Source organism: Aethalodelphis obliquidens, unplaced genomic scaffold (genome assembly GCF_003676395.1).
Source record: "Aethalodelphis obliquidens isolate GAN/ISIS:26980383/991018 unplaced genomic scaffold, ASM367639v1 scaffold43, whole genome shotgun sequence".
In the NCBI taxonomy this organism is placed as follows: domain Eukaryota; kingdom Metazoa; phylum Chordata; class Mammalia; order Artiodactyla; family Delphinidae; genus Aethalodelphis; species Aethalodelphis obliquidens.
This window is the reverse complement of record NW_020837987.1, coordinates 10,825,859-10,853,538: the sequence shown is the minus strand read 5'-3', so window position 1 is coordinate 10,853,538 and position 27,680 is coordinate 10,825,859. Positions and strand designations below refer to the sequence as shown.

At 42.6% G+C, this 27,680-nt stretch overlaps 1 protein-coding gene across 1 annotated transcript; it reads left to right on the top strand.

Annotated features, from left to right (window-relative positions):
- The first annotated feature begins 10,237 nt into the window (after positions 1 to 10,237).
- Positions 10,238 to 24,069, top strand: ZNF285 (zinc finger protein 285). The gene is given in 10 exon segments (XM_027079788.1): positions 10,238 to 10,544; positions 11,198 to 11,255; positions 18,905 to 18,963; positions 20,347 to 20,503; positions 22,447 to 22,793; positions 22,796 to 23,268; positions 23,270 to 23,411; positions 23,413 to 23,486; positions 23,488 to 23,570; positions 23,573 to 24,069. Coding segments are annotated over 7 exon segments (1,554 nt in total). The 5' UTR covers positions 10,238 to 10,544; positions 11,198 to 11,255; positions 18,905 to 18,963; positions 20,347 to 20,445; the 3' UTR covers positions 23,950 to 24,069.
- Positions 24,070 to 27,680: the final 3,611 nt, after the last annotated feature.

Sequence of the window (27,680 nt, the reverse complement as noted above, 5' to 3'; positions counted from 1 at the left end):
TCAGGGAGGACTCCTGGCATTTAACTGTTGGATCAAGTTCTTGAAACACATATTCCTTTGGAATATTGTTCCTCTTTTCTGCCCAGGCTCTACTAGTTACTCTCTGACAGTGTTTGCTTAGATCTGGACTGTTAATACCTATGCCTGTGGTTCACTGCACAACAGATCCAGCAGGTTGGTGATTCTTCTGACCGGAAGCTCTTCTTCTTGTCCTATATTTGGTTTGTCCACATGTTTCTCCACCTTTCCTCGCTTTCTGAAGGGACTAGGACCACACTACCCCTGCCAGATATTTTGTGGCGTGCTGGAACTTTCTATGGGTGTAAGTTCCTGATTTTTCTGTACTCTTGAAAAAACTTCATGGACATGCCATTAACTTTAATTGATAATTTATTTTTAAGAAGTAATACGTAGCTGTGATCATAAGTGGAATGTGCTGAAATTTTAGTAGTGGGGATTAGGTTATAAAAGAACCAAACCTGTGGAAAAGCCAGAAGAGGGTTTTCTGATGAAATCTCAAAACTGTTTATCTGTAGTCTCTGGTATTACTATTCTCTACTAATTATATGGGGTTCCATCACTGAAACTCTCTGCTTTAGTATTTATGTTGCACTGGGTAGAGGGAGTTGGAGTCTCTTTTTGTAATCTGGTGCTTTAATTAGATATAGCTGATAGTATTGATCATCTAGACCTGTATACAATACAGCCAGTTCCAAGATGTGTCCCCAGAAAACTGGATGACCAGTCACCACAGGCTACACCTATCCCTGGGTGGTGTAGCCTCTACCTTGTATGAGTATCCAACCATGGTTCCTGTGTTCACATGGGAAGATGGGATGACTACTGTGTTTGGAGTATTGTTCTCTGTTACTTCTGGATAAAGTCCAGTTGCATTTTTTTATGCAAGGAAAACTGAAGTTTCTAGCTTTAAATGAAACTATAAAATTGTTTGTGGGGGGGTTGTGTTTATGAAGCATTCAAATTGGTCAGAAGACACTGAATGAGAAAAATATGTTTAAAAGATGGAGACTAGTTTAAAACAAGAGTTAAATTGAAAAGAGCAGCATTAGTTCACACCCTTAAAAGCTGAGCAGCCTCTTGGGTTGCACATCATCCTAGGGATCTATCGGTGATGCAGCAGCAATTTGAAACTAGGGCTCTTTGGTGAGTAGCTTATGTTAAGGCAGAAAGATAGAAATGGGCTTGCACTATCTTGTGAATAATAGGTTAAAAAACACTTCAAGAGACATTTGGGTGGTGTTACATATGCCACAGGGGCCGCTAACCTGTGTGGAATTCCTGCCAGCCAAGCAGGAACACTTTGAGCATTGAGAAACCATTAGTCATAGACAGCTGGACCAAGGTAGGTCAATACAGAGCTATGGGTCCTTCGTGAGATGCAGTATCAAGCGTGCTGAAGAAAGGCATTCTTATTCTGTTCAGACTGCTCTAACAAAAATACTTTAAACTGGCTGTATCAGCGTCTGAGGACTCACTTCCCGCTCGTTAGCTGCACATCTTCTTGTTCTGTTCTCACAAGGACTCTGAGGTCTCTGAGGCCTCTTTTATAAGGGCACTAATCCCATTTGTGAGGTACCCTCATGACCTAACCACCTCCCAAAGGCCCTCATCCCCTAATATCACATTGGGGGTTAGGATTTCAACATATGAATTTGGTTAGGGGACACAAGAATTCAGTCCACAACAGGCACAAACTCAACTTCTAATAGCCTTCAAATAAAGGTGCATTATATTGGTCAGTTCCAGTTGCCCTGCAGGCAAGTGTTGGTCATCATTACTTTTATAACATATGAAAAACAGGCTTATATGGAGGTCCATACAGAAAAAGGCACCTTCACTAGGATGAAGATCTGGAAACTACACATTTTAATCTCACAATGAAAGGGGCATCTAAAATTCCAGCTTAGGCCCCTCACTGACTGACACTGGAGGTTGATCTCTTCATTACTTGCTACTGGTGGATAGGCCACGGGCTCTATAAGGACACATAAATATGCCATCAGTAAAGGAGTCCAGCGATGACGTAGAGGGGTGGGATAGGGAGGATGGGAGGGAGACTCAAGAGGGAGGGGATATGGGGACGTGTACGCATATGGCTGATTCGCTTTGTTGTGCAACAGAAACTAACAGTCTTGTGAAGCAATTATACTCCAATAAAGATCTATTAAATAAATAAAAAATAAGGGAGCCCAGCCCCAGGTGTATTTGGTCACGTTTATCATTGAAGGGAGCAGATAAGGGGGAAAAAGTGATTGGGATTAATGATAACTCACCTTCCATGAGACGCTCGTTTGCTCTTTGATAAAACTTAGGAAGAAAACAAGAAAAAATATGTAAATGAATATGGCCCATTTCATGAAATGGGAGTGGAGGTGGGGCAGGCAACGTGTAGATTATTTATCCAGGAGGCAAACCATAAAGGGGGGGAAATACAAATACCGACTCTAAAGCAACACTAAATATATGGCCGAGGGAGGTTTAGGAACCAAATATCTAGGTAGAATTCTGGTTGATAGTTCTTTTTCTTGTATGGTTTTCTTTTTTTTTCTTCTTCTTGTATGGTTTTCTTTTTTTCTTTTTTTTTTTCTTCTTGTATGGTTTTCTTAATCCCCTTGCTTTTAACAGTTGCTTCCATTTTTCAAGGTTGAAGAGCCTCACATCACTCAGCCAGATGTGCTAGAACCTGATTGAAATATGGGCTTACTTCCTCTTGTGGAAAACAGTACTCCATCTACCAAACATCTGGGACAAATTAGACTATAGTTGGTTTCCTACTGCCCCCCAATTTACACAAGTATAATTTAAACGATTTAGTATAATTTAAATAATTAGATGATCTAGTGATCTAGAACCATCGAATTCCTAACCTAATCCCCCGAATGCAACCAATCCACCACCTCCCTAGCTTCCATTTCCCCAGATGATAAGAACAAAATCTTAATTTATACAACATATATTTCAACTTAAAAAAACAAACAAACACAACTTTTCCTTTACATAGGTGGTTCTTAAACTTTGCCATGCATCAGAATCAGAGGGAGTGCTTCTTATAACACAGATTTCTGGGTCCCAACCCGAGAGTTTCTGATTCAGTAGGTCTGGGGTGGATTTGGGGGGTCTGCAATGATTCTGCTGGTCCAGGACCACAACCTGAGAACCACAGCGCTAGAACGGTTTTAAGTATTTAAATGGAATTAACTTATAATATATCTGGCTCACAAAAGTTCTAAGTTCTTGCCTTAAATTGTGCCAAACTTTTAACTTTAAATCAAATTAGGAGAGGAAGTTTGTGTTGGGCAGAGTCTGGCAGCCAGAGCTGAACGAGATGCGTGAGAAGGTGTGAAGCCCCGCCCCTTCCCCGTCCCCGCCCCCCACACCCCACCTCGCGTTCCTCCCTGGTATTTGAGCCCACCCCGGCTTCACTCCGCTCAGATCTTCCCAGGGGAGAGCAGCGTTCAGTCTGGGTTGCCTGAGCCGCCTGCACTTGGTCCTTACAGAGTCCTCCCTGTGTGGAACCCGATTCAGAAGACAGAGGACAGAACACTTGGTAAGTCTGTGTCTTTTGTTTGTTTATTACTGCATTTGTCTCGAGACCGTGGTCCACCACCCCCCCCACCCAACCCACCCCTGTCCTGCCACACACACACACAGCACACTACTCTCCATTTATGGGGTCATAAAAAAAAAAAAAGGAGGAGGCTCTGGGAGCTGCAGGCTTCTCAATCATGTCTTCATCTAAAGAGAGTGAAGTCCCATCTGGCTTCTCCCCTGAAGGGTCCCCCAGCCCTGACTCACCAAACTACATGCTACTCTCTTACCATCCCCAGATTTCTGCAGGAGTCAGCCCATCGCCCACAGGAAACACCTACTAACACACAGAACTCACCAGCTTCCTCCCCCATGTCCCTTATCTTTTCACCCACAGCCCTCAGAGAATCCCCTGTGTCCCCCAGCTACTGTCACACACTTTGCCCACAGAAGGGACACTTCTAATGGCCGACTTTACCACATTGGCCATTGGCAGCCCTTGGCTGGGCAGTGTGACCCTCCTGCCTGATTCCACAGAGGATCCCTTAATCCAGAGAGCAGGTGGGAATGACAGAGGTAGGAGCACCTGATAACAAGTACCACCTCATCCTTCTCCCCGATACCGTGGCCTTGAAGCCTAGAACCAGCCACAGTGATTGTTTGGGCCAAATAGTAGAGATACGTAGTACATACAACTCCAAATGTCATTTGTTGGAGGATGCAGGTTACCATGTTAGGCTGACCAATGAAAAGTAAGGAGCAGAAGAAGTGGAGAATGAGAAATGAGCCGAAGGGAGCTGAGTACCCAGTTTTCGACCTTGACAGTGGAGGTTTCTTGATCTTTCACAAAGATCCCGAGAATCACTGCTGTGAGTATAGACAAGGAAAGAGCAGTGCAGGCCAGCACCATCCCTACAGTGTCTTCAAATGCCAGGAAGGTCACGATTTTGGGGAGACAGCAGTCTCTCAGCCTTTGTGTACTAACGACTTGAGCACGCCACACAGTGTTTCATATCTGAAAAAACAAAAGCAAAGAGGATTTCACATTGAACAATTCATGCTTATTCCCATGACATAATCATTATCACATTTTTTATCACTGAAAATACTGTCCACCTCTGACATGGTTTTTGGATACAAAAATCTTGTGTCACGCTGGAGAACCCATGAGCATAGTAGAGTAGTTGTTACAGAGACTATATCAAGGTTAATACTGTCCACTTCTCTATCGGAAGTAATGCTTTCACCCACAATCATCAGAAAGTTTTATTCCACATTTGGGGTGGCTTTTGCTGTTGTTTGGTTGGTGTGTTGGTTTAACAATATCATCAAGGTTCACTTTGATTTCATCTCTCTGCTGTCCACAAGAAATGCTTCAAGGTATGGTTTCTTCTCAGAGTTATGTGATGTGGTCCACAGCTTTATCATTACCATTTGAACTGAGAGAGAAAGGCATCCTGTAACTTTTCCAGAGGAGCAAGGAAGAAATTTTCTAAGAATCCTCTACCGCCCACATCCTTCAATGTGAGGGGTGGATGTAGATATCATTCAGTCAATGAATCAACCTTCAACCTCCGATTTTCCTGCACTCCGATGTTTCTGCGTTGGGGCAGCGGGATTTAGGGAAGAGAACACAAGCTTTGAAGCCAAGAATTCCTGATTACAAATTCGTTTCAACATTTCATTGGCATCTTACTGGCTATGTTACTTGGGTAAGTCATAGCAGATGGAATTAAGGTTACTAATCTGCTGCTCGTAATGTAAGGAGATAACCCTGAGTACTGGTGGCCCAACATAATCACAAGTATCCGTAAATAGGGAAGAGGTAGGCAGAAGTGTCAGGCCAGAGTGATCCATTGTTGGTTTTAAAGATGGAGGGAGAGGGCCACATCCCCTAGGCATCAAAGTGAGGTTTCTGAGAATAGGGAGTTAGTATAGCTGATTGATACAGTTGCCATGTGGACAGATCCTCATTTGTATTCAAATTCCAAGTGGGCTAAATGGGAAAAGAAAGGGAAGAAAATATAACTTCAGGGGAAGCACCATATGGCAGATTATATTTTCCAACAAATCCTCTAAAATCCATACTTTTCTTACACTGTGACTTTAACATTCCTCCCACTGAGAGGTTGGGGGAGGGGCATTGATCTTCTTTGCCCTTGAATCTGAACAGGCTTTTGATGATGATGACAGCAACACTATATGTGACTTTCGATGCCAAATCATAAAAAGTGTTGCAGCTTTCCCCTTGTTCTCTTGGAGCACTCGCACTTGGAACACAGCCACCGTGCTGTGAAGCAGGCTTGGAAACCACGTGGAGAGGCCATGTGTAGGTATTGTAGTTGACAGCCCCAGCTGAGGTCCCAGCTGACCGTCTCCACCAACTACCAGTCATGTAATTCCATTCCCCAGCTGTCAAGTTACCACCCAGCCTGTGGGTCTTCCCAGCTGAGGCTCCAGACATCATGGAACAGAGGAAAGCCATCCTTGCCGTGCCCTTTCCATTCATGACCCAGAGAACCCATGAGCGTAATAAAGTAGTTGTTTTAAGGCACGAAGTCTGTGGTCATTTGTTAGACTATAGTAGTAAAGGGGACCTGCCACATAATCACTGTGATCTATCAGGTTCTTTTTCTAGGCACTCAAGTATATACAAGAAGGCAAGCACATGATCCAGCAGTCCCACTCCTGGGCATATATCCAGATAAAACTCTAGTTTGAAAAGATACATACACCCCTATATGTATCTTGTATATGTATATATTCAAGATATATGTATATGTATATATTCATAGCAGCGCTGTTTACAATAGCCAAGATATATGTATATGTATATATTCATAGCATACATATATGTATATGTATATATTCATAGCAGCGCTATTTACAATAGCCAAGACATGGAAACAACCTAAATGTCCATCTACAGATGAATGGATAAAGAAGATGTGGGGTGTGTGTGTATATATATATATATATATATATATATATATATATATATATATATATATATATATAAAATGGAATACTACTCAGCCATAAGAAAGAATGAAATAATGCCATTTGCAGCAACATGGATGGACCTAGAGATTATCATACTAAGTGAAGTAACCCAGACAGAGAAAGACAAATAGCATATGATATGACTTATATGTGAAATCTAAAAAAAAAATGATACAAATGAACTTATTTACAAAACAGAAACAGAGTCACAGACATAGAAAACAAACTTATGGTTACCAAAGGGGAAAGGGGGTGAGGAAAGGATAAATTAGAGGTTTGGGATTAGCAGATGCAAACTACTATATATAAAATAGATAAACAACAAAGTCCTACTGTATAGCACAGGGAACTATATTCAATATTCTATAGTAAATCATAATGGAAAAGTATGAAAAATATATATATATACATATATATAATATATATTAATATGTGTATATATATATATATATATATATATGAATCACTTTGCTGTATACCAGAAACGAACACAACTTTGTAAATACTTAAAAAAAAAAAAAAAAGAAGGCGCGAGAAGTCCTCTGTAAGGGATCTCAGCAAGGAGTTCGGATATTTGTTTTTAGCCACTCAGGACTTTTAGAAGGTGACCTTTTTTACTTCGGGCAAATGCAAAGACAGAGAAGAACAAATACTGTATGATCTCACTTACATGTGGAGTCTAAAAAGGTTGAACTCATAGAAACAAAGAGTAGATTGGTGGTTGTCAGGGGCTGGGAGGTGGGGGAAATGGGAAGATATTGGCCAAAGAGCACAAACATTCAGTTATAAGATGAATAAGTTCGGGGGATCTAATGGTCATCATGGTGACTAAAGTTAACAATACTTTACTGTATACTTGAAATAAGCTAAGAGAGCAAATCTTAATGTTCTCACCACAAAAAAGCAAGGTAACTATATGAGGTGATGGATGTGTCCACTAACCTTATATATCACAATGTAGACATATACCAAATCATGACATTGTACACCTTAACTTTACACGATGTTATTTGTCAGTTATATCTCAGTAAAGCTGGTTAAATAAATAAACAAAAGGCAGCCCCAACCAAAAAAAAAAAATCAAGTCAAGAGCACTAAATAGGAAAAGATCAATGTTTACTGGAAAAAAGTACCAACCATAATGCTTATATAAATATAATAATCATGAATCGTTAGTGATAGAGAAGAATTGGGGGGTAACCACACCTCTTGCATTCAGTAGAAAAAGTAAGATACACATAGGAACTGACCCACATATTCAGTCATCTTCATACAATAACATAATGGATAAAATGGTAGAGCTTCAGGAGATGATACCTTATATTGAAATACATATGGCTTGTTTATAGTTTGTAGACCAGAGCTTCCTAAAACAGCCAATTTCAAATTTTCCCTGGCTGTCTAAAATTATGCTATTTCCTGTGCCCTAGCCTAGATTTGTGATTAAGTGAGTTAAAAGTAGGATGTTGGGCTGGGAATATATATTTATTATAATTTCTCTGGAAATTCAGCTAAGCAGATTGGATTGTGATCTACTGTCTATGACCAAAAAGCAATGAGGAAACAAAATATTAAATTGTAAAATACACATATATATGTATATATACATAGAATAACACAGAAATCGTTCAGTTAAAATTTTTATATGTCAAGACACTAAAACAAAAAATAATTAAAACCATCACTAGCAAGATTTAAATCTCTTACTATTTAATCTTGGTTTATAAGGGAATTTAAAATCACAATTAAAGGATGTTCATGTAAGGTAGAGGAAAGCAGCGATCTAAACAGGGAATATTAAATTTTATAGTTTGCCAAAATCTTTAGCAGTTTCCATAACCTTAAATGCTTGTTATCACAACAGCAAAATATAACCAATACATGAATCATAGAACTCAAATTGGGAAGTGGAATGAAAAACAATTGAGGATTAAGAAATCAGTAGGAATGGAGATAAGATGAAAGCAGGATAAACCTACAGAGGAAACAAAACAGAAGAAAAGAAAGAGCTTAAAACCCAAACAGCTGGAATAATCCCTAGAAGAAAACAGAGCATTCAGAACGTACATTTGAGTATGAACCATAATTAGTATTTGACATGGTAACATTTCAAATCAGTTATGAAAACTGGGCAAAGCCTATATAAATAGGCAATTCACCCACCACTGATATATTAACATCTATTCAACATCTCCATAATGAGATACTGTGTTTGGTTTATCAAATTGGGAAAATTTCAAGAAAATTATTATCCCTAGTTTTGATACACTAAGACTGGAAGCATAACTTCATTGGAGGACAAGGCTGTAACATCTAAAACTAAACAATCCTAGGCAACCACTTTAAATGATTCCATTATTTAGTAATGTGGAAAGCTACCCATGATATATAAAGTGAGAGAAAAAAGTTCCAAAATATGCCAATTTTGTGGCAAGAAAAATATTTTTAATACATATTTACTCTCATAGAGGATTGAGAAGTAAATGGGCCAAGATATTAATGATGATTGTTTCTGGGTGCTAGGATTACAGACGAATTTAATTTCGTCCTTTTTTCTTACATTTTTTCTTTTTTTTTTCTTACTTTTCTCCTGTGTTTTCTTAACATTGACCATGCACTATTTTGGAATTTTATATATATATATGTAAATATGTAATATAATACAATATGTATACATAGATAATACATATGATTTTTATATGTAAGTTATATACTTAATATATATAAATATATAATAATTATATATAGTTTACACCAAAGCATCAGTAATGCTTTGTATCCCCTGTAAGGGATTGTGGATTTGTTTGAGAATATTGTCGGATTTCCTGCAATGTGAACATGTTAGTAGTGAGTGGTAACTTTTTAAAAATAAGTTCATTTACTTATGACTGCATTGGGTCTTCGTTGCTGCGTGCGGGCTTTCTCTAGTTGTGGTGAGCGGGGGCTACTCTTCCTTGTGGTGCATGGGCTTCTCATTGGTGTGGCTTCTCTTCTTGCAGGGCACGGGCTGTAGGTGTGTGGGCTTCAGTAGTTGTGGCACGCGGGCTCAGTAGTTGCGGCTCGCTGGCCCTAGAGCGCAGGCGCAGTAGTTGTGGCGCACGCGCTTAGTTGTTCCGCAGCATGTAGGATCTTTTGGGAGCAGGGCTTGAACCTGTGTCCCCTTCATTGGCAGGCGTATTCTTAACCACTGCACCACTAGGGAAGTCCCTAACTTTTTTTGTTTTAAGGAAAAAAAAAGTGTAGTGGCGCCCCAAAGCTGAGCGCTGCAACCTTGAGCGGCCCCTGCCCTCCGCCACGCGTCTGGCAAAGCTCCAGGCGGACGCTTATTTCCATCACCATCTGGACTCAAAGACAGCGCGCCGCAGAGGGTTCTGGGAAGTGTAGTCCGGGCCCTCTCTAGTCGCCCACTTCCGCTTCCGGTCGGCGCACCACTGCTTTGGTTTCTTGTGCGATGATGAGTAGGGAAAGGGACGTGAGTGTTGGAGGTCTTTGTTCCGGCCGCAGGCACAGGGGCCAGATCTGAAGGATCTGAGGGGGAAAGGGCGGCGAATGGCGGAGGGTCGGAACCAGGGAATTTCAACGAGCTCGGCTTGGCGAAGGAAGGGTTTGAGGAAGCGGGTCGCCGAGCATCCCGGGGTGTGGGGGGATGGGGGGCGGGGCCCGGGCCGGCAGCCCTTGGTACCCCTCAGGCTCGGAAGGAGCAGTTTGAGGCCGGCAGCTCTGACTCTGAGACGGGCATCTCCCGTTTGGGAGACTCCAATCCAGGCAGTCGCGGATTGATGGTATCTTGACTTCTTTCACGGTAGCCACCCATCCACTTCTGTACTAATTTCAGAGATTTCTGTCTGTGAAGGCATTTCTGTAAAGAGCTGCTGAAGTTGAATCTTCATGTTCTGTATGTGTTCCTTGGAGAATTTTAAAGCACTGTGCAAGTTGTGAAAGATTCTTTTGCTGATGTATTGTTGCTGCATCTGGTTTTTGTCGCGTCTGAGGTACACACAGGTTGAATTCCGCTCTAAATGTCACAAACTGATATAGAGACCAAACTAGTGGTTACCAGTGGGGAGAGGGGCAAGATTGGGGTAGGGGATTAAGAGGTACAAACTGTTGTGTATAAAATAAGCTACAAGGATTTATTACACAACAAAGGGAATATAGCCAACATTTTATAATAACTATAAATGGAGTATAACCTTCAAAAATTGTGAATCACTATATTGTACACCTGTAACATATAATATTGTACATCAACTATACTTCAATAAAAAAAATCCTTCCCCCTCCCCCCAAAATTTAAATGTCACATAGCATGTGGGAGTCACAGCTCTGAATTCAATTCGAGACTGTGTCCTGATTCTTTTTGTCTCCTGGGAGCTACAGTGAGTGCAGGCTTGTAGACAAGGCACAAAGCAGGACTGGCATGGGACCTTCGCTCTGAGTCCTGTAAGGAGGGTGGTCCCTTTCCAGGGCACCTGAAGGAAGTAGTAGGAGTAGATTACAGGAAGGGTAGGTTAAAGGGAGGAGTAGATTACATCCAGCTGGTGCTCAGAGATGTTTCCCTGTGGTGTGTTGGGAATTATGATAACAGCATGTTATCTCATGGCTCATTTATTTTCTTGCTCTCTTCCAACTGTTCCTTTGCCAGAGAGAACTGCATCAAAGAGGAAGGAATAATCCCAGGTCTCTTGCCATTGGAGCTCCAGGTGAGTAGGACTTTGGTCTCTTGTTGTTGTTGTTTTATGTCGATGCTTGCTGTCTTCCCAGATGGAGACCTGTTTTTCCGACCTCATTGTTTATCCCATGGTTTTGACACATGTCCCGTTCAGGCCCCTCAGGCTTACCCCCTTCACTCAGAAATGGGTTTCTTCTAAGGTTGGGGAATTTCCTGGTGTCTTATTCGTATGTTCTCTCCTTGGCTTCTAGTAGTGGTTCATTTGATCAGTAGATCACTCAGGCTTACACTATTTCAAGGATGTGCTACGTGTAGGAAAGAGGTAATAACAGTAACTAATGGTATGCATTAATTAAGAGCTTATTATATAACAGTTATCATGTTGAGGGCTTTCACTGCTGTATCCCTGGTCCCTGGAACAGTGTGTGGCATATAGTAGCCTGTCAATAAATATTTGAATGAGTAAATTAATTTTTCTATTTATTATTTATTTATTTATTTGGTTGCACCGTGGTCTTAGTTGTGGCATGTGGGATCTAGTTCCCTGACCAGGGATCGAACCCAGGCCCCCCCTGCATCGGGAGTGCGGAGTCTTAGCCACTGGATCACCAGGGAAGTCCCTGAGTAAATTAATATATATTTAATTTGCTCAGCAACTGCAGAAGTTAGATAATATTAGTCCCATGTTACAGATAAGAATACTGAGGCTTAGAAAGGTTAAGAAACCTAACAAGTGTCACTTGGCCAGGAGATGTTATCACCAGAAGTCAGGGCCTTTGTCCTTGCACTTCCCCCTGTACTCTTCTCATGCCGGATCTTTACACAACTGATTTATTTTCATGCGGGTCTTAGACACCTTCCATGACCACCTGATTTAATGTTGCCCCTCCCAAACCTGCCTCCAGTGTTCTGTCTGAGAGAACTTACATTCTGGGGGTAAACAAGAATCTGTCACATGTGTTTCCTTTTCTTCGTTGCCCTTTTTGTAATCGCTGATCACCTTTATAGATTTGTTTACCCACCAGAAGGCATAAGAACAAGTACCTTGCCCGTCTTATTTACTGCTGCATCCCCAGTGTTTGTTGTAGCATCCAAGATGTAGTTAGGCACTGACCGTATATTTGTTAAATGAAGGGATGCTTGTATTCTGAGGTTAGTGCCTGGGGATGAATGAATAACAGCAATGATAATAGTTTATAGAGGATTTTCTTTGTGCCAAGAACTGGGCTATGAGCTTTATTCAGATAGGTAGGCATGTATACGTGTATGAGAAAGAATTAATTCTTTCCACTCTGCAAGTAAGGAATATTATCTTCATTTAACAGAAGAAAGAACAGACTCAGAGGTTTGTCACTCTTCTAGTGTTAGTACAGCTACCAAGTGGCTGAGCCAGAATTTGAACCCAAACCATTGCACAGCTCCCAATATGGAGAGACAAGAGCTGTAACTTCCAAAACCTGGCTCCTCCTTTTGCTGTCTAGGTTAAAACATCATAATTTCCCCATTTTCCTCAAGTTTCAACCCAGACTCACATTTGAGTTCTCCTCCTTTTCATCCCCGTACATAATCTTATTCATCATAATTTTATTCATCTGTTATTTCTACCTTTGCAGTATCTATTATTCCCGTTACCTCTTCATCCCACTGCCTTTGTCACCAATTATTTCTGTCATCCTCTTTCTCCCTGCAGTGTGAGCACCACATGGTCAGGGACGGTATCATTCTTTATATCCCACGCAGCTGTCACATGGTAGAATTTCAGTCAATGTGTGCTGTCTTCCCAGCTGGAATGTCAGCTTGAGTGCAGAATCCTTTCCTGCCCTGATCACCATTGTGTCCCGACACACCCCGCATGGTCCTTAGCATGTAATTTACTAAGTGAACGAGCTGGGGAACAAAATCCATTCTGCTCTATAACTGGTATCAGCAGACCCAGGATCCAGGTAGCAGCAGGCTGGGTTCAGGCAAGTCCCAGTCTCAATTTAAATATTTATTGAGGGGTGGGGGAGGGATGGATTGGGAGTTTGGGGTTAGTAGATGCAAACTATTATCTATAGAATGGATGGACAACAAGGTCCTACTGTATAGCACAGGGAACTATATGCAATGTCCTGGGATAAACCATAATAGAAAAGAGTATAAAAAAGAATGTATATATGTGTATAACTGAGTCACTTTGCTATACAGCAGAAATTAACACAACATTGTAAATCAACTATACTTCAATAATAAAAAAACTTTTTTTTAATAAATATTTATTGAGCACCTACATTGTGCCAGGAGCAGACTGAAATCCCAGCCCTCAGAGAGCTCACGTTCTAGTGGGCGCAGAAAGACAGTAAACAAGAAAAACAGGTGGAAGTTTAGATGATAAGTTTCATGGAGAAAAACGAAGCAGGAAAAGGGCTTTGGGAGTGCTGGCGGAGGGACTGGGAGCTTTAAGTGGGATAACCAGGGATGCTGTCACCGAGAAGGTGATGCCTGAATAGGGACCCAAAGGAGGTAGGGGGCCTGTGGACATCTGGGGAAAGGGAATGGCAGTGAAGGCCCTGAGGTGGGCGTATGACTGGTCTATTTGAAAACCAGTACGAAGGCCAGAGAGGCTGATGAGAATGAGAAAGAGGAAGGATATGTAGGAAATGGGGTCTTGGGAGACCTCATAGTGTAAGGTCGTTTGGCCATTGAAAGGACGAAGGTTTTGAGTCAAGTGAAGGTTTTGGCCACAGAAGTGACATGACTTTATATTTTTAAAACTTCATTGTTTTATTTTAAGAAATTACCACCTCCGCCCCAACCTTCAGCAACCACCATCCTGATCTGTCAGCAGCGTCAGCATGAAGGCAGGACCCTCCACCAGACAAAATATTATTACTCTCTGAAAGCTCAAACGATGGTTAGCATTTTTTTTAAATTTATTTATTTAATTTATTTTATTTTTGGCTGTGTTGGGTCTTTGTTGCTGTACGTGGGCTTTTCTCTAGTTGCGGCGAGCGGGGGCTACTCTTCGTTGCAATGCGTGGGTTTCTCATTGCGGTGGCTTCTCTTGTTGCAGAGCACGGGCTCTAAGCACGTGGGCTTCAGTAGTTGTGGCTCGCGGGCTCTAGAGCGCAGGCTCTGTAGTTGTGGCGCACAGGCTTAGTTGCTCCGCGGCATGTGGGATCTTCCCGGACCAGGGCTCGAACCCGTGTTCACTGCATTGGCAGGCGGATTCTTAACCACTGCGCCACCATGGAAGCCTGGTTAGCATTTTTTAACAATCAAGTATTTTTTAATTAAAAAAAAAAGAGAGACCACTGTGGCTGCTTTGTAGGAAATAGACTTGCAGGCAGGACAGGAATAGAATCAGAGAGACCAGTTAGGAGGCTACTGGAGTATTTCAGGCAGAGAAGATGGCGGTTTGGATGGTGACAGCAAGAAGAATTGGTCTGAGTCTGGCTATAATTTGAAGATCCTTGCTGCTGATTGGATGTGGAGTATGAAAAAGAGAGAAATCAAGGATTGCTCCAGAATATATCGCCTGCTTATTTGAAAGGGATTTGAAAGGGGAGGGGGACCTCTAGAGGCCAATCTGGAATTTGGTTTGGGGGCATGTTTGAGACACCTTTTAGACACCCGAGTGGAGCCGTCAGGTTGGCATTGAGTCATCAGCATATGGATGCGCTTTGAAGTCATGAAGTCGAACGTGTTCACCAAGAGAGTGATGAGTCGAGATAGAGAAGAACTTCCTGGACTGAATCTTGAGGCAGCCCTAACTCTTGGAGGTCAGGGACATGAGGAGGAGCCACAAGGAAATTCTGTACAAACTAGAAGCCCCTGGAAACCTTGGAAATCAGCAAAGAGTATCTTAGCACGTGCTGCTTAAAGGGTGGTCCCTGGGGCAGCTGTATCAGCATCACCTGGAAACTTGTTAGAAATACAGATTCCTGGGCTCCACTGCAGAGCTCTTGCATCAGAATCTTTGGAGGTGGCATCCAGCAGTCTGTTTTAGCAATCTCTTGTGGTGATTTTTAAAAACTCTAAAGTTTGCAAAGCACAGTCCTGGGGGATCCTAAAGAGTTGAGCTTGAAAGGCATTGTTGTGGAGGACTCGTTACAGACCTGGCCTCTGCTTTCCTTTGCCCTTTATCCTCCATACAGGAGGTCAGCAGGTGAACCAGTCTTCCACATTTGCTTCGGAGAGAGCGATCCTAGTGCAGGGCAGGGCACACATGGTGTGAGACAGGTGCCTGGCAGAGCAGGCTGTGTGAAGGTCCAGGACAGGTGGTTAGAGGAAAGGTGGACACCTGAGCTCCTGAAGCGCCACAGGCCAGGGAGCATCTTAGAGTGGACATCCCAAGCAGGTGTATCTGTCTGAATTTGCCCTGTGGCTTGGATCTAAGGGAAAAACAGGTAAGGGAAGGCGGAAGCTCCCGGTCAGTGTCTTTGCATTACTTACTCACTAGCTCCAGGCTGATTTCAAGAGTTCTGTTCTTCTGGGTGCATCACAGCCTGTTGATGGGATCTGCTAAGTGCATCCGAGGGGCCACACCTGTCCAAGATAGTGAAGATAAATAAAGGAAGAAGACTGGAGTCCATCAGTGATTTAGAGATGTTAACAAGGCAGGCTGTGTGAAAGGTGCTAAGCCAGCATTTCCCCCCCACCCCCACCCCGGTGCGGGCCTCTCACTGTTGTGGCCTCTCCCGTTGCGGAGCACAGGCTCCGGATGCGCAGGCTCAGCGGCCATGGCTCACGGGCCCAGCCACTCCGCGGCATGTGGGATCTTCCCGGACCGGGGCATGAACCCGTGTCCCCTGCATCGGCAGGGGGACTCTCAACTACTGCGCCACCAGGGAAGCCCTAAGCCAGCATTGTAAACATAGTGTGGCTGGGTCCCAGAGTGGTTCATCCTATCTGGTGCTGGCAGGAGAAGGCTTCATTAGAAAAGGAGTTCTTGAACTCGAGTCCATGGTGTAATGCAGCAGGTCCATGAACTTGAGTGGGAAAAAATGTATACTGGTCAAACTGAAAATCAGCATTTCCTTCCATTATGAATGTAGGCAGCAAACCGCAATAGTATAAGCAGAACCTGTGACTCTGTTATCCATGTAAATCGTAGATATTCTTTTTTTAATTATTAATTTATTTGTTTTTGGCTGCATTGGGTCTTTGTGGCTACACATGGGCTTTCTCTTTCTCTAGTTGCGGCAAGTGTGGGCTGCTCTTCGTTGCGGTGCACGGGCTTCTCATTGTGGTGGCTTCTCTTGTTGTGGAGCACAGGCTCTGGGCATGTGGGCTTCAGTAGTTGTGGCACGTGGGCTCAGTAGTTGTGGCTCGCGGACTTTAGAGTGCAGGCTCAGTTGTGATGCATGGGCTTAGTTGCTCCGCAGCATGTGGGATCTCCCTGGACCAGGGATCAAACCCATGTCCCCTGCATTGACAGGAAGATTCTTAACCACTGCACCACCAGGGAAGTCCCATAAATCATAGATATTCTTATAATACAGTTGGTGTAGATGTTTCAAAATATTGCTTCTGCTCATTGCTATTTTGAAATTACAGTAGTTGATTCATTCTTGATAATTAATAATGAAGCACACACTTGATGTTTTAATATTTTTGAAGGTTGTCTTTAAGTGTAATTAGCTTTTAAAATCATCCTGTGTTTTATTTTATGCATTTAAAACATTATTCTGAACAGAAGTCCATAAATATCACCCAACTTTCAAAGGAGGTCATGTAACAGGAGAGGTTACAAACTCTCTGATTTAGAAGACATTTGCTCACCCATATCCTGATTTTTATTTTTATTTTTTAAAATTTATTTTATTGAAGAATAGTTGATTTACAGTGTTGTGTTAATTCCTGCTATATAGCAAAGCAATTCAGTTACACATTCATATACACTCTTTTTCATATTCTTTTCTTTTTTAATATTTATTTATTTATTTATTTGGTTGTGCCGGGTCTTAGTTGTGACACGTGGGCTCCTTAGTTGCGACACTCAGGCTCCTTAATTGTGGCATGCGAACTCTTAGTTGCAACATGCATGTGGGATCTAGTGCCCTGGCCAGGGATCGAACCCAGGCCCCCTACATTGGGAGCACAGAGTCTTAACCACTGTGCCACTAGGGAAGTCCCTCACATTCTTTTTCATTATGGTTTATCACAGGATATAGGTCCTGTGATATACAGTATGACCTTGTTGTTTATCCATTCTATATGTAACAGTTTGCATCTGCTAATCCCAAACTCCCACTCCATCCCTCCCCGCCCCCTCCACCAGCAACCACAAATCTGTTCTCTATGTCTGTGAGTCTGTTCTGTTTCGTAGATAAGTTCATTTGTGTTGTATTTTAGATTCCACATATAAGTGATATCATATGGTATTTGTCTTTCTCTGTCTGACTTATTTCACTTCGTATGATAATCTGTAGGTCCATCGATGTTGCTGCAACTGGCATTATTTCATTCTTTTTTTATGGCTGAGTAGCATTCCATTGTCATATCCTGATTTTTAGAATCTTTGAGGACAGGGATGTGGAGTTTTTATTTTTGCAACCCCCAGACTGTTGCGTTAGTGAAGCTTTTGCACTCCAGGTTTTACTTCACAGGGCACAGATCATGTATGTTTGTGGGATCTGTACCCTTCTGTAAGGCCCTGTGTCTCACTGCAAGATTTCTGCTGCTGGGCCCTCCCTGCAGACACTCCTCTGACTGTACAGCCATCTGCGACATTCATGGCTCTCTGGACTGTGAGTTCCCCCAGAGCAGGGACTGTGCACATAGCCGTTCAGTACATATCCTCTGAATGAATGGCATCCAGAGGGTGTGAACTTTGGGGCCAGAAGAAAGAACTCAGATAAAGTCAAGTTCCTTCTTGAGCCCACAGGTCTCTGGAACGTGGAAACCAAGAAGCAGGCTCTGGAGAGTGGAGGTGGAGGCAGGTACTTGGGAGCCCAGGTATCCATCCGAAGCTCCTCATCAGAGCTTGGACAGTCTCAAGAATGAAGAACCACTGGATCTTCTGCTTCTCCAGTTTAGGAAGATCAGAGAATAAATAAAACTGCTGGGCTTCCCTGGTGGCGCAGTGGTTGAGAGTCTGCCTGCTAATGCAGGGGACACGGGTTCGAGCCCTGGTCTGGGAAGATCCCACATGCCGCGGAGCAACTAGGCCCGTGAACCACAACCACTGAGCCTGCGCGTCTGGAACCTGTGCTCCGCAACAAGAGAGGCCGTGATAGTGAGAGACCCGCGCACCGCGATGAAGAGTGGCCCCCGCTCGCCGCAACTAGAGAAAGCCCTTGCACAGAAACGAAGACCCAACACAGCAAAAAAAAAAAAAGAAAAAAAAAAAAAGATTCATTAATAAACTCCTACCCCCAACAGCTTTAAAAAAATAAATAAATAAATAAATCTGGTTTAAAAATAAATAAAATAAAACTGCTGATGCTCCAGAAACCTAGGAAGGGTGACCATGGAGACTTTTTCCTCCTCAAAGCGGGAGGAAAGAGTTGAGAGCTTATGAAGGGTGGGGGAGAATCCAAGTCGGGTGTGGAGAGAGGAAATGTGAGGTGGATGAAGAGCTGCGTCCAGTGAAAAGAAACCAGTCTGTAAGGGGGCAGACATTCCTGAGGTCCAGGTGGGTAGTCAGAGCGCCCAGGCAGGCCCCACCTTTCTCAATGCTTCCCTCTTCTCCTGCAGCTCTGCGTTCTCAAGCCGCAGCCCTTTCCCAGGATGGGGAAGACAAAGCCAAGTTTCAGGTGGGTCGAGTTCTCTTTTCTCTCCAGAAATAACAACGTAAGGCATCAGAGAGTAAACATACGTCCCTCCCTTGGTAAAAGGAAAAAGAGGGGGAAAAAACATTTTAGGTGAGCACATTACATTACTCAGTGCATTTATGCCCAAAATAGCTGTGCGAGAGAGGTGGTATGATTCTGCTTTAGAGATGAAGAAATGAGTGGTGAATCCTGGACTTGAGCCCAGGTCTGTAGGACTCTGTAATGTGCCTGTTTGCTCTACATGCGGCCTGTCAATAATGGTTTCATCTCAGGGCCCTGAGCCCACATTATGTAGAGAGGTGACTCCAAATAATGAATCCTCCTTTTCTGCCCAGGTTTTTCTCCTCAGTGGGACATTTTTTCTTATTCATTTCCAGATGTTGTACTCTCCACGTAATACACGCTACCAAAACTTACACCATGAACAAAGTTAAAAGACAGCATATTGGGTGAAAAAAGCTTCATGCACAACAAAATTTTAATATCGTTATTTTAAAAACAGGAGCTGGGAATAAAGACCTGAGCCTTCGTGTTCAGGAAGGGAGAAAAGAGGAAAAACAAATGACCAATAATCATATGAAAAGATGATCAGCCTCTAGTAATCAAAGTGATGCAGATTGAAACAAGATGTGATTCTTTTCCTGGCAGATGACCAAAGATTTGAAAGATCGGTGTTCACTGTTAGCTAACATATGGAGAAATGGGTACATCCACACAACTGCAGGGGCATTTCAGCCCTTGTAGAAGTTCTGCAAACCTCTGCTCCAGTATTTCCCACTCCAAGAATTCTAAGTCACAGCAAGTGTTCAAAGAATGATCATCACAGCATTGTTTATAACAGTGAAAAAAAAAAAAAGATGGTGGCGTGGCTCCATGTCCATCCATTGGATTGGTGTTGGATCAATGGATTATTGTGGTTTCATTCGTCCTCTTGTCTCGACCCTGTGCTGCTATCAAGTGAGATAAAGGGGGTGAAAATATTAGGACATGGAAATACGTGCGTGCGCGCTCGCTCTCTCTCATTATATGTACGTGTGTATGTTGTAACTTATCTTTAAATTGGGGGAAAAGAAGTCAAAGTGAATGCAGAATTTTACGTACTTTTTTCCATACATGATATTATTTTATAAAGCTTTCTCTAATGAAAAGAGATTATAGAAAAAAATTTTGCAGGAATGCCCTGGCAGTCCAGTGGTTAGGACTTGGTGCTTTCATTGCCGTGGCCCCAGGTTCAATCCCTGGTCAGGGAACTAAGAGGGTTTGGAGCAAAAAGACCACAACTTAATGACTGGCACAAAAGCTTCCAACGTGGCTCTTCTTCCAGGGGTCATTTGTGCAGATGATGAATGTGGCATGTGCTTGAAGTTTTAGGAAACTGTGACCTTCAAGGACGTGGCTGTGGTCTTCACCGAGGAAGAGCTGGCGCTATTGGACTCCACCCAGATAAACCTGTACCAAGACGTGATGCTGGAGAACTTCAGGAACCTGGTCTCTGTGGGTGAGGACAGCGACCTGCCTGTAAGTAAGCATCAAACCACTGGTCCTATTTTCTCAAGTGGTCAGCTTCAAACCAGATAGAATATTCCAGTTGGAGCACAAAGGAAAACTTTGGCCACCAGAGAGAAATCTCCTAAGAGATGCACGTGCAGGTGGGAACCTGCAGTTCATGAGTTTTAGCAGATAACTGTGAGCCGGTGGTCCCCTGTAAGGTGTTGGTGAGGGAGCCCTTGTCAACGCTGCGCCCCCTGCCCTGTGGGCATCTGATGCAGTTGGCCAGCCTACCCTGACCTCCTCACACGTTTAGGCTCTCATTCTCTCCTCATATTTCTCAGAGTGAGATTGAGAAAATTCACACATTACCAAGGCCTTGGTCCCTTGGTTGCCTCTAGAGCGAAACCAATGTTTTGGACAAACTAGTGTTAAAGGAACCAAATTAGGATCTGGTTGGTGGTCAGTGCAGTATAAGTGTCTGCTGATTTGCTTCCGTGCTGATCAATATCTAACCTAATTTCAATTTCTCAGAGCCCCATATACAGTCATGTATTACCTCAGTTTAGTTTATGAGATAGTTGCTATCATTGGCCCCCTTTTACAGAGGAAACAACTGAGGCACAGAGTGGGTAAGTAACTTGTCCAGGGCCACCCAGCTTGTCAGAGGAACTAGGATTTGAACCTTCCCAATCTGGCTGTAGACCCTGTGCTTGTAATAACCAGGTGACACTAAGTACCACTATGTCCATAGATTATAAACAGGGCTCCTTGGGCTAACTCTGCAGGATGCAACCCCATTGGTGAGTCCTGAAATCAAGTGACCATGTCGTAACTAGCAGTTTTTGAAAAGCAAAATAGATTAATGGACTAGAACACAAAAGGATTTATCAGAGTTCATTGCACCTGGTAAGGTAAATCTCAGCTGATAAAACTATTTTAGTTTATGGTATGTGTCTACGTGTAGGTACTGGGTCACAGTGTAAATGCTTTTCTTACTATGGGTACAGTCAAAACTGGTGGAAAACTGCTGCTTTAAACCTGTTTCCCTTTTCTCTGACACCACCTTATGAACCAGAGTCACTGTCAATAAAATGACTCAGAAAATTACCTTGAACCAGAAGCAGTGTCCAGACGGTTTTAACCGTGGTTTTTGTGACATTTTGAAGCCTATTTTTGGGTGCCAAGGGTGTGACCATCCTCTTCTGCCTCAAACCCCTGTTTCTTATGTCCCTTTAGTACAGTCTTGCTTCCCTGGGTGCCAGGCATTGACAGTTTCATGCTGCCAATTCTCATAGCCATGGCTGTTTGAGATTCTGCAGTAACCTCAAAGGGGAGAAGTTAAGGAATTGGATGGCAGGATCTTGGTGGACTTTGTCTCTTCATGAAGCCAGGGAACCTCAGGAAAGATAAAAAGGATGTCTCGTATTTCACAATGTTATCCCCGTTTCAATCCCCACTGCAGCTGTAGTCCCACCCTGTACAGTTGTGAAGGTTGTACACAAACATACATGATAGTTCTATCCCATATAACAGTGATGTAAGGGAAGGGACATCGTTAGGAGATAGGACTTGTTACTTGTTTCTGCAACCTTTTACGGGATCCTGGAAGGTCCCTGTGATCGTCTGTGCCTCTCACCATGTCCAGAACTCCATTATTATGCATATTACATGAATCATATGGGAGCCTTCCCCATGCCTTCTGTAGCAAAATGATTAAAGGCTTTTTATCAACTACTCTTATAGCCGAGAGGTGAATTTCTTCCTTTATAAACTACTTCCAAGATTTCTTTTGATTTCCCTGCAATACCTGGTTTTTAATTAGCAGCTCACCGATTAGAATTACTGGGTTTCTAATTGTTTCCTATATGACTAGGAGCCAGTGGCAACTTCTCATCCCATCCTACTTCATTTCCTCAAAGCCTTTGGATAGATGATCTACTTGTTCACTTAGCCAAATTCTCTTTCTCCTCATAGGAGACAGGATTAAAAACAACATTTCGAACCTTCAGGAAAAAGGGTTGAGTTACCTCTCACCAGAAGTGCTCTACTTTTGGCAGATTTGGAAACGAAGGATCAGTGAATTGAGTGTGAGTCAGGATTATGTCATGCATCTTCAAGGAGATTGTCCCCAATATTTAGAAGGAGATGTTTCCCTCTGTGAAGAGTGGGCAGAAGTGTCTGAAAATGAAAGGTATGTAATAAATGCCATTAATTTAGAAAACCAAGACATCACAGCTAGGAAAGGCCTGGCACAGGTCCTTACCCCAGAATCTTGGAAGAAAGCCAACATAATGATTGAGCCTGAGAATTCTCAGGGAAGGTATACAAGAGAATTCATATGGAAGAGAAATTGGATGGATGTGCTCAGTGTGATGGCATCTTCTTTCAGACCTCACGTGATTGTAATGATTTCCAAGAATATAAAGGAGAGGAACTTTACAGATACACCGGCTGTGGGAAACATTTGGTTATGAAGTCAGCAGTCAAACACAGTCACGTGGTCTATGCAGTGCGGCAACCTTTCAGGTGTAATAACTATAGAATGGGTTTCATAGATGATGCAAATGCTCATGTTCATCACAGCGCTCACACAGGAGAAAAATCTTGTAAATATGACCAGTGTGGAAAGGACTTTAGTCAGAGCTCAGGACTTACTGTTCACTATAACACCCACTCAGGGGAGAAAACTTGTGAGGGTCAGGAGTGGGCTAAGGGCTGCAAACAGAGCTCAGACCTTCCCAGGAATCAGAAAGGCCCCTTGGGAGACAAACCCTATAAAGGCATTGAATGTGGCAAAGCGCAGTTCTTCTCTTCACAACCATCACCGAGTCCACACGGGGGAGATGCCCTACACGTGTGACATGTGTGGGAAGGGGTTCGGATTCAGGTCGCTTCTGTGTATCCACCAGGGAGTCCACACAGGGAAAAGGCCCTATAATATGCACAGAGTGTGGGAAGGGCTTCGATCAGAGCTCCAGACTTCTTGTCCATCAGAGGGTCCATACTGGAGAGAAACTACAAATGCAGCAAGTGCAGCAAATGCTTCGGCTCCAGCTCCGTCCTCCAAGTCCACTGGAGGCTGCACGTGGGGGAGAAGCCCCCCACTGTGGCAAGTGTGGAAAGGGCTTCAGCCAAAGCACACACCTGCACATTCACCAGAGGTCCACACGGGAGAAACCCTACAAATGCGACGTGTGCAGGAAGGCTTTCTCCTACAGCTCGTTTCTGCACACTCACCGGAGAGTTCACACGGGAGAAAAGCCTTACATGTGCCAAGTGTGCGGTAAGGACTTCAGTTACAGCTCCTATTTTTACTTACATCAGAGAGATCACACCCGAGAGAAACCGCATGCATGTGACGAGTGTGGGAAGGTCTTCATTCGGAACTCCGATCTTCACGTTCATCTCAGAGTCCGCACGGGAGAGAGGCCCTGTAAGTGTAAAGAATGCGGGAAGGGCTTCCGTCGTAACTCTTAATCCTCTTGCCCGTCAGACAGCACATAGAGATGAGATGGACCACGCATGTCATGAGCCTGGCAAGGCTCAGGAAATATGTAGCTCAGACCTTCGTACTCGGCCAAGACTGCACAAGAGAACAGAAACATTATAAATGTAGTCAGTCTGTGTTCAATCAGGAAAACAGAAGCCACTTATGTGTTCCAGATGACAGAGGCTTACTCAGCCATTGGGAGGGCCGGGGGGAGCAAAGGACAGGGACACGACGACCTGTGAGGTCAGCTGGCAGCACTGAAGCACGTGGTTCTTAAGGGCACTCCAGGAAACCACTGTGGATCTCAACACCTTCCTTGAAGCTCTCATCAGCTGCTGTCTGCTGTCGTGGCAAAGAAAGTGATTCTTTTTTTTTTTTTTTTTAGGTTTTGAAGCTTTATTTATTTATTTATTTATTTATTGAATTTAGAAAATGATTCTTGACAAATGGGTTGTGTGTGGCAATAGTCACAGGTCAAATTTCCATTAATGGGTATGCCCAGGAAGGAAATTCTAATTGGGATGAGGAGAGTAAGAACTTCAGTCCAGCCATAATCTTTAGGTGATTTTGTTTTTTGTTTTTGGAGTCTCCTCTAGAAAGACAGTCTCCTTTAAGAACATTCAAAATAGTGCTCAGACATGAGAGCTATGTTATTAGTATGGTAAGAATTAGGCCATACTCAGGTTTTCAAATCCATTAGAATTTCCACACAGGAGAAGCTCTGTAGAAGTGATATTTTTAGGGTGTGGCAGAGATAGTGATACGTATTCATATTCGTACTGGTTCTATTTCCTGGGCACATAGGAAGACTCCATTTCCCAGCAGGCCTTGCAGTTGAGGGTGGGCCCATGTGATTGAGTTTCAACCAATGGAGTGTGTGCAAAAGTGATATGCGCTACTTCCAGGACTGGCCCTTACAAGCATCTGTCCATGTCCTCCAGGCTTCTCTTTCCTGTCATGGTGGTTTTGGAGGCTGTTTCTTCCAGATGGGAAGGTGGCTATCTGTGTTGGACTTTTTTGTTTTTGTTTCTTTTGAGTGAGAAATAAACATTTATTGTGTTACACTACTGGGATTTGGGCAGTTTATTTGTTACAACATTGCCTAGGCTGTACTGCCTAGTACAGAGGGATTTAATAGCAACATGTTTCACAGTCACTGGCGTCCATATAAGGAAGCAGCAGTAGAATTCGAGTTCAAAACTTTTAAAATATATTTATTTATTTATTTAGGCTGTGCCGGGTCTTAGTTGCGGCATGCAGGATCTTCATTGTGGCATGAGGGATCTTTAGTTCCGGCACGCGGACTTCTTAGTTGCGGCATGTGAACTCTTAGTTGCTACATGCATGCGGGATCTAGTTCCCTGACCAGGGCTCGAACCCGGGCTCCTGCATTGGAAGCGTGGAGTCTTACCCACTGGACCAACAGGGAGGTCCCTAAAACTTTTAAATCTTTGAGGCACTCTGTGGCAGTGCAGGCATTTAAGTGGTGTAGGTAGGACTTCTTTTTTTGCGGTACGCGGGCCTCTCACTGTTGTGGCGTCTCCCATTGCGGAGCAACAGGCTCCGGACGCGCAGGCTCAGCAGCCATGGCTCACGGGCCCAGCCGCTCCGCGGCATGTGGGATCTTCCTGGACCGGGGCACGAACCCGTGTCCCCTGCATCGGCAGGCGGACTCTCAACCACTGCGCCACCAGGGAAGCCCGGTAGGACTTCTTTAGTGAGAATCTTCATTCATTGGTCTGTACATAAAAGAGACCTGTTCCAGGTGCTGTGCATGTGATAAAACTACCGAAAGTGCAATCTATGGACATAAGAAATCCCATGCAGCAGAGAACTTCCGTAATGTGTAGTGAAAAAGTTTGTCAGCTCACATCTTAAATGCAATTTAAAAAAATGGTGCCCTGCAAATAGTCTTAATAAAATTAAGTAAAACTAACATTTTACTCAAGTGGGTAACAACTATAGAAGGCCAAGCCAAAGTGTTCATTGTCAGAAGCAGACACCACTGTTTCTCAGCAGTCTTGTTTAATGATGGGTTTTTAGAAGGTGCTCATTTTGTCAAGTTCCTACCAAAATAGTGATTTAGTTTCGGATTATTGTTGGATTTGGGAGGAGGAGATACTTTACAATATCTTTATTCATCTTCAATAACAATGTATTTTTTTTGTATCTTAGTTTATTTATAGGTTTCTTCATTTGGATCATATTTTATTCCTAGTTTTTCTTACATTACATTTTCATACTAGTTATCGTCTGTATCTGAAACAGCCATTCAAATGCAAATAAAACCATCCCTGAAGTATTACTTTCTTACCGATTCAGGTGGGCAATAGTGAAAGATTAACAAAGCTCATTGTCAGTAAAGGAGTAGAAAAAAGTTAGCATCCTCACATAAGTTAGTGGGGAAAAAAAAACAGGTGTAACATTTCTGGAGAGGATTTTATATATATGTATCAAAGTGTATAAGGAGCATTGTCTTTGATCCACTAATCCTACTGCTCAGAATTTATCTTTCAGACATAATTGCACAAGTTGGAAAAGATGGTTTTCGAAGGGAACATCTTCTAAGAATTTTGCAATAATAAAAATTGCAAAGAACCTAAAGATCCATGAATAAGAGATTGAGGAAGGATTTCCCTGGCAGTCCAGTGGTTAAGACTCTGCGCTTCCACTGCAAGGGCTGCTGGTTCGATCCCTAGTCAGGAAACTAAGATTCCCACATGCTGTTCAGTGTGGCCAAAAATGAAAAAGAAAAAAAAAGAGTCATGTTTAAAAAAAAAAAAGAAAGATTGAGCAAATTATGGTATCCCCATGTAATGGAATAATATACACCATTAAAAATGATCTAGACCTACAAATTTTTCACATATTGTTTGGAGGGAAAAAAATGAAGTTATAAAAGATCAAGTACAATCTGTGACTAATAGAAAAGATTTTTAGAATGCAGAGAAGCACCGGGAACCATCCCCCTCCACCACTCTACACTTCACTTTTCAGTGTTGTAAGGCTTTCCCCAAATTATTTTCCTCATCTGAAAAATCTTTGCTTTTATCTTACCCTCTTTAATATATGTGAAAATTCAAAACAGATTACCAAATATTCTTTTTCCTCTCACAAAGCTAGAATCTGTTATATAGGAGATCATGTTATGTGATTTGTGATAGTGGTTTCCTTGTTTTAAGCCATGTGTGTTTTTTTACATATTTGCTGTTATTTCTTTTTGTTTTTCTCTTTGTTGGAGAGAAACTGGCCCAGGATTTGCATTGGCTTTGGTTGAACTGAATGTTTCTGTTCAAATACTTTCAGTCCCTTCTATGAAGTATTCTTGCCAAAACAAAAACAAAAACAAAAAAAAACTGTATCTAATCTAGTCTTTAAATCAAAATTCTACTTTACAGGAAATTTAGAAGACTAGAGGAGAAAGTATGAGAAGCCGTTAGACAAATCCAGAATTCAGACACCTAATTTGACATCTTGATTTCTCCAACAGTTCAAGGACATTAAAAAATGGCAGTGCTTGTGTATGTATGTAGGATATAGTTCTAGAATAAATGAGCCTCAGCTGAGATAACAATCAAATACAATGAATTGATCTACTTGGATAGTAACTAGAATAAACCAGCTGTAAAATATTATTATTTTTAAGCAATACGGTATTTGGAAGGAAATGATAATGTCAAAGACTGTTTTAAAATCCTTTAGTAACAAAATTTTAAAA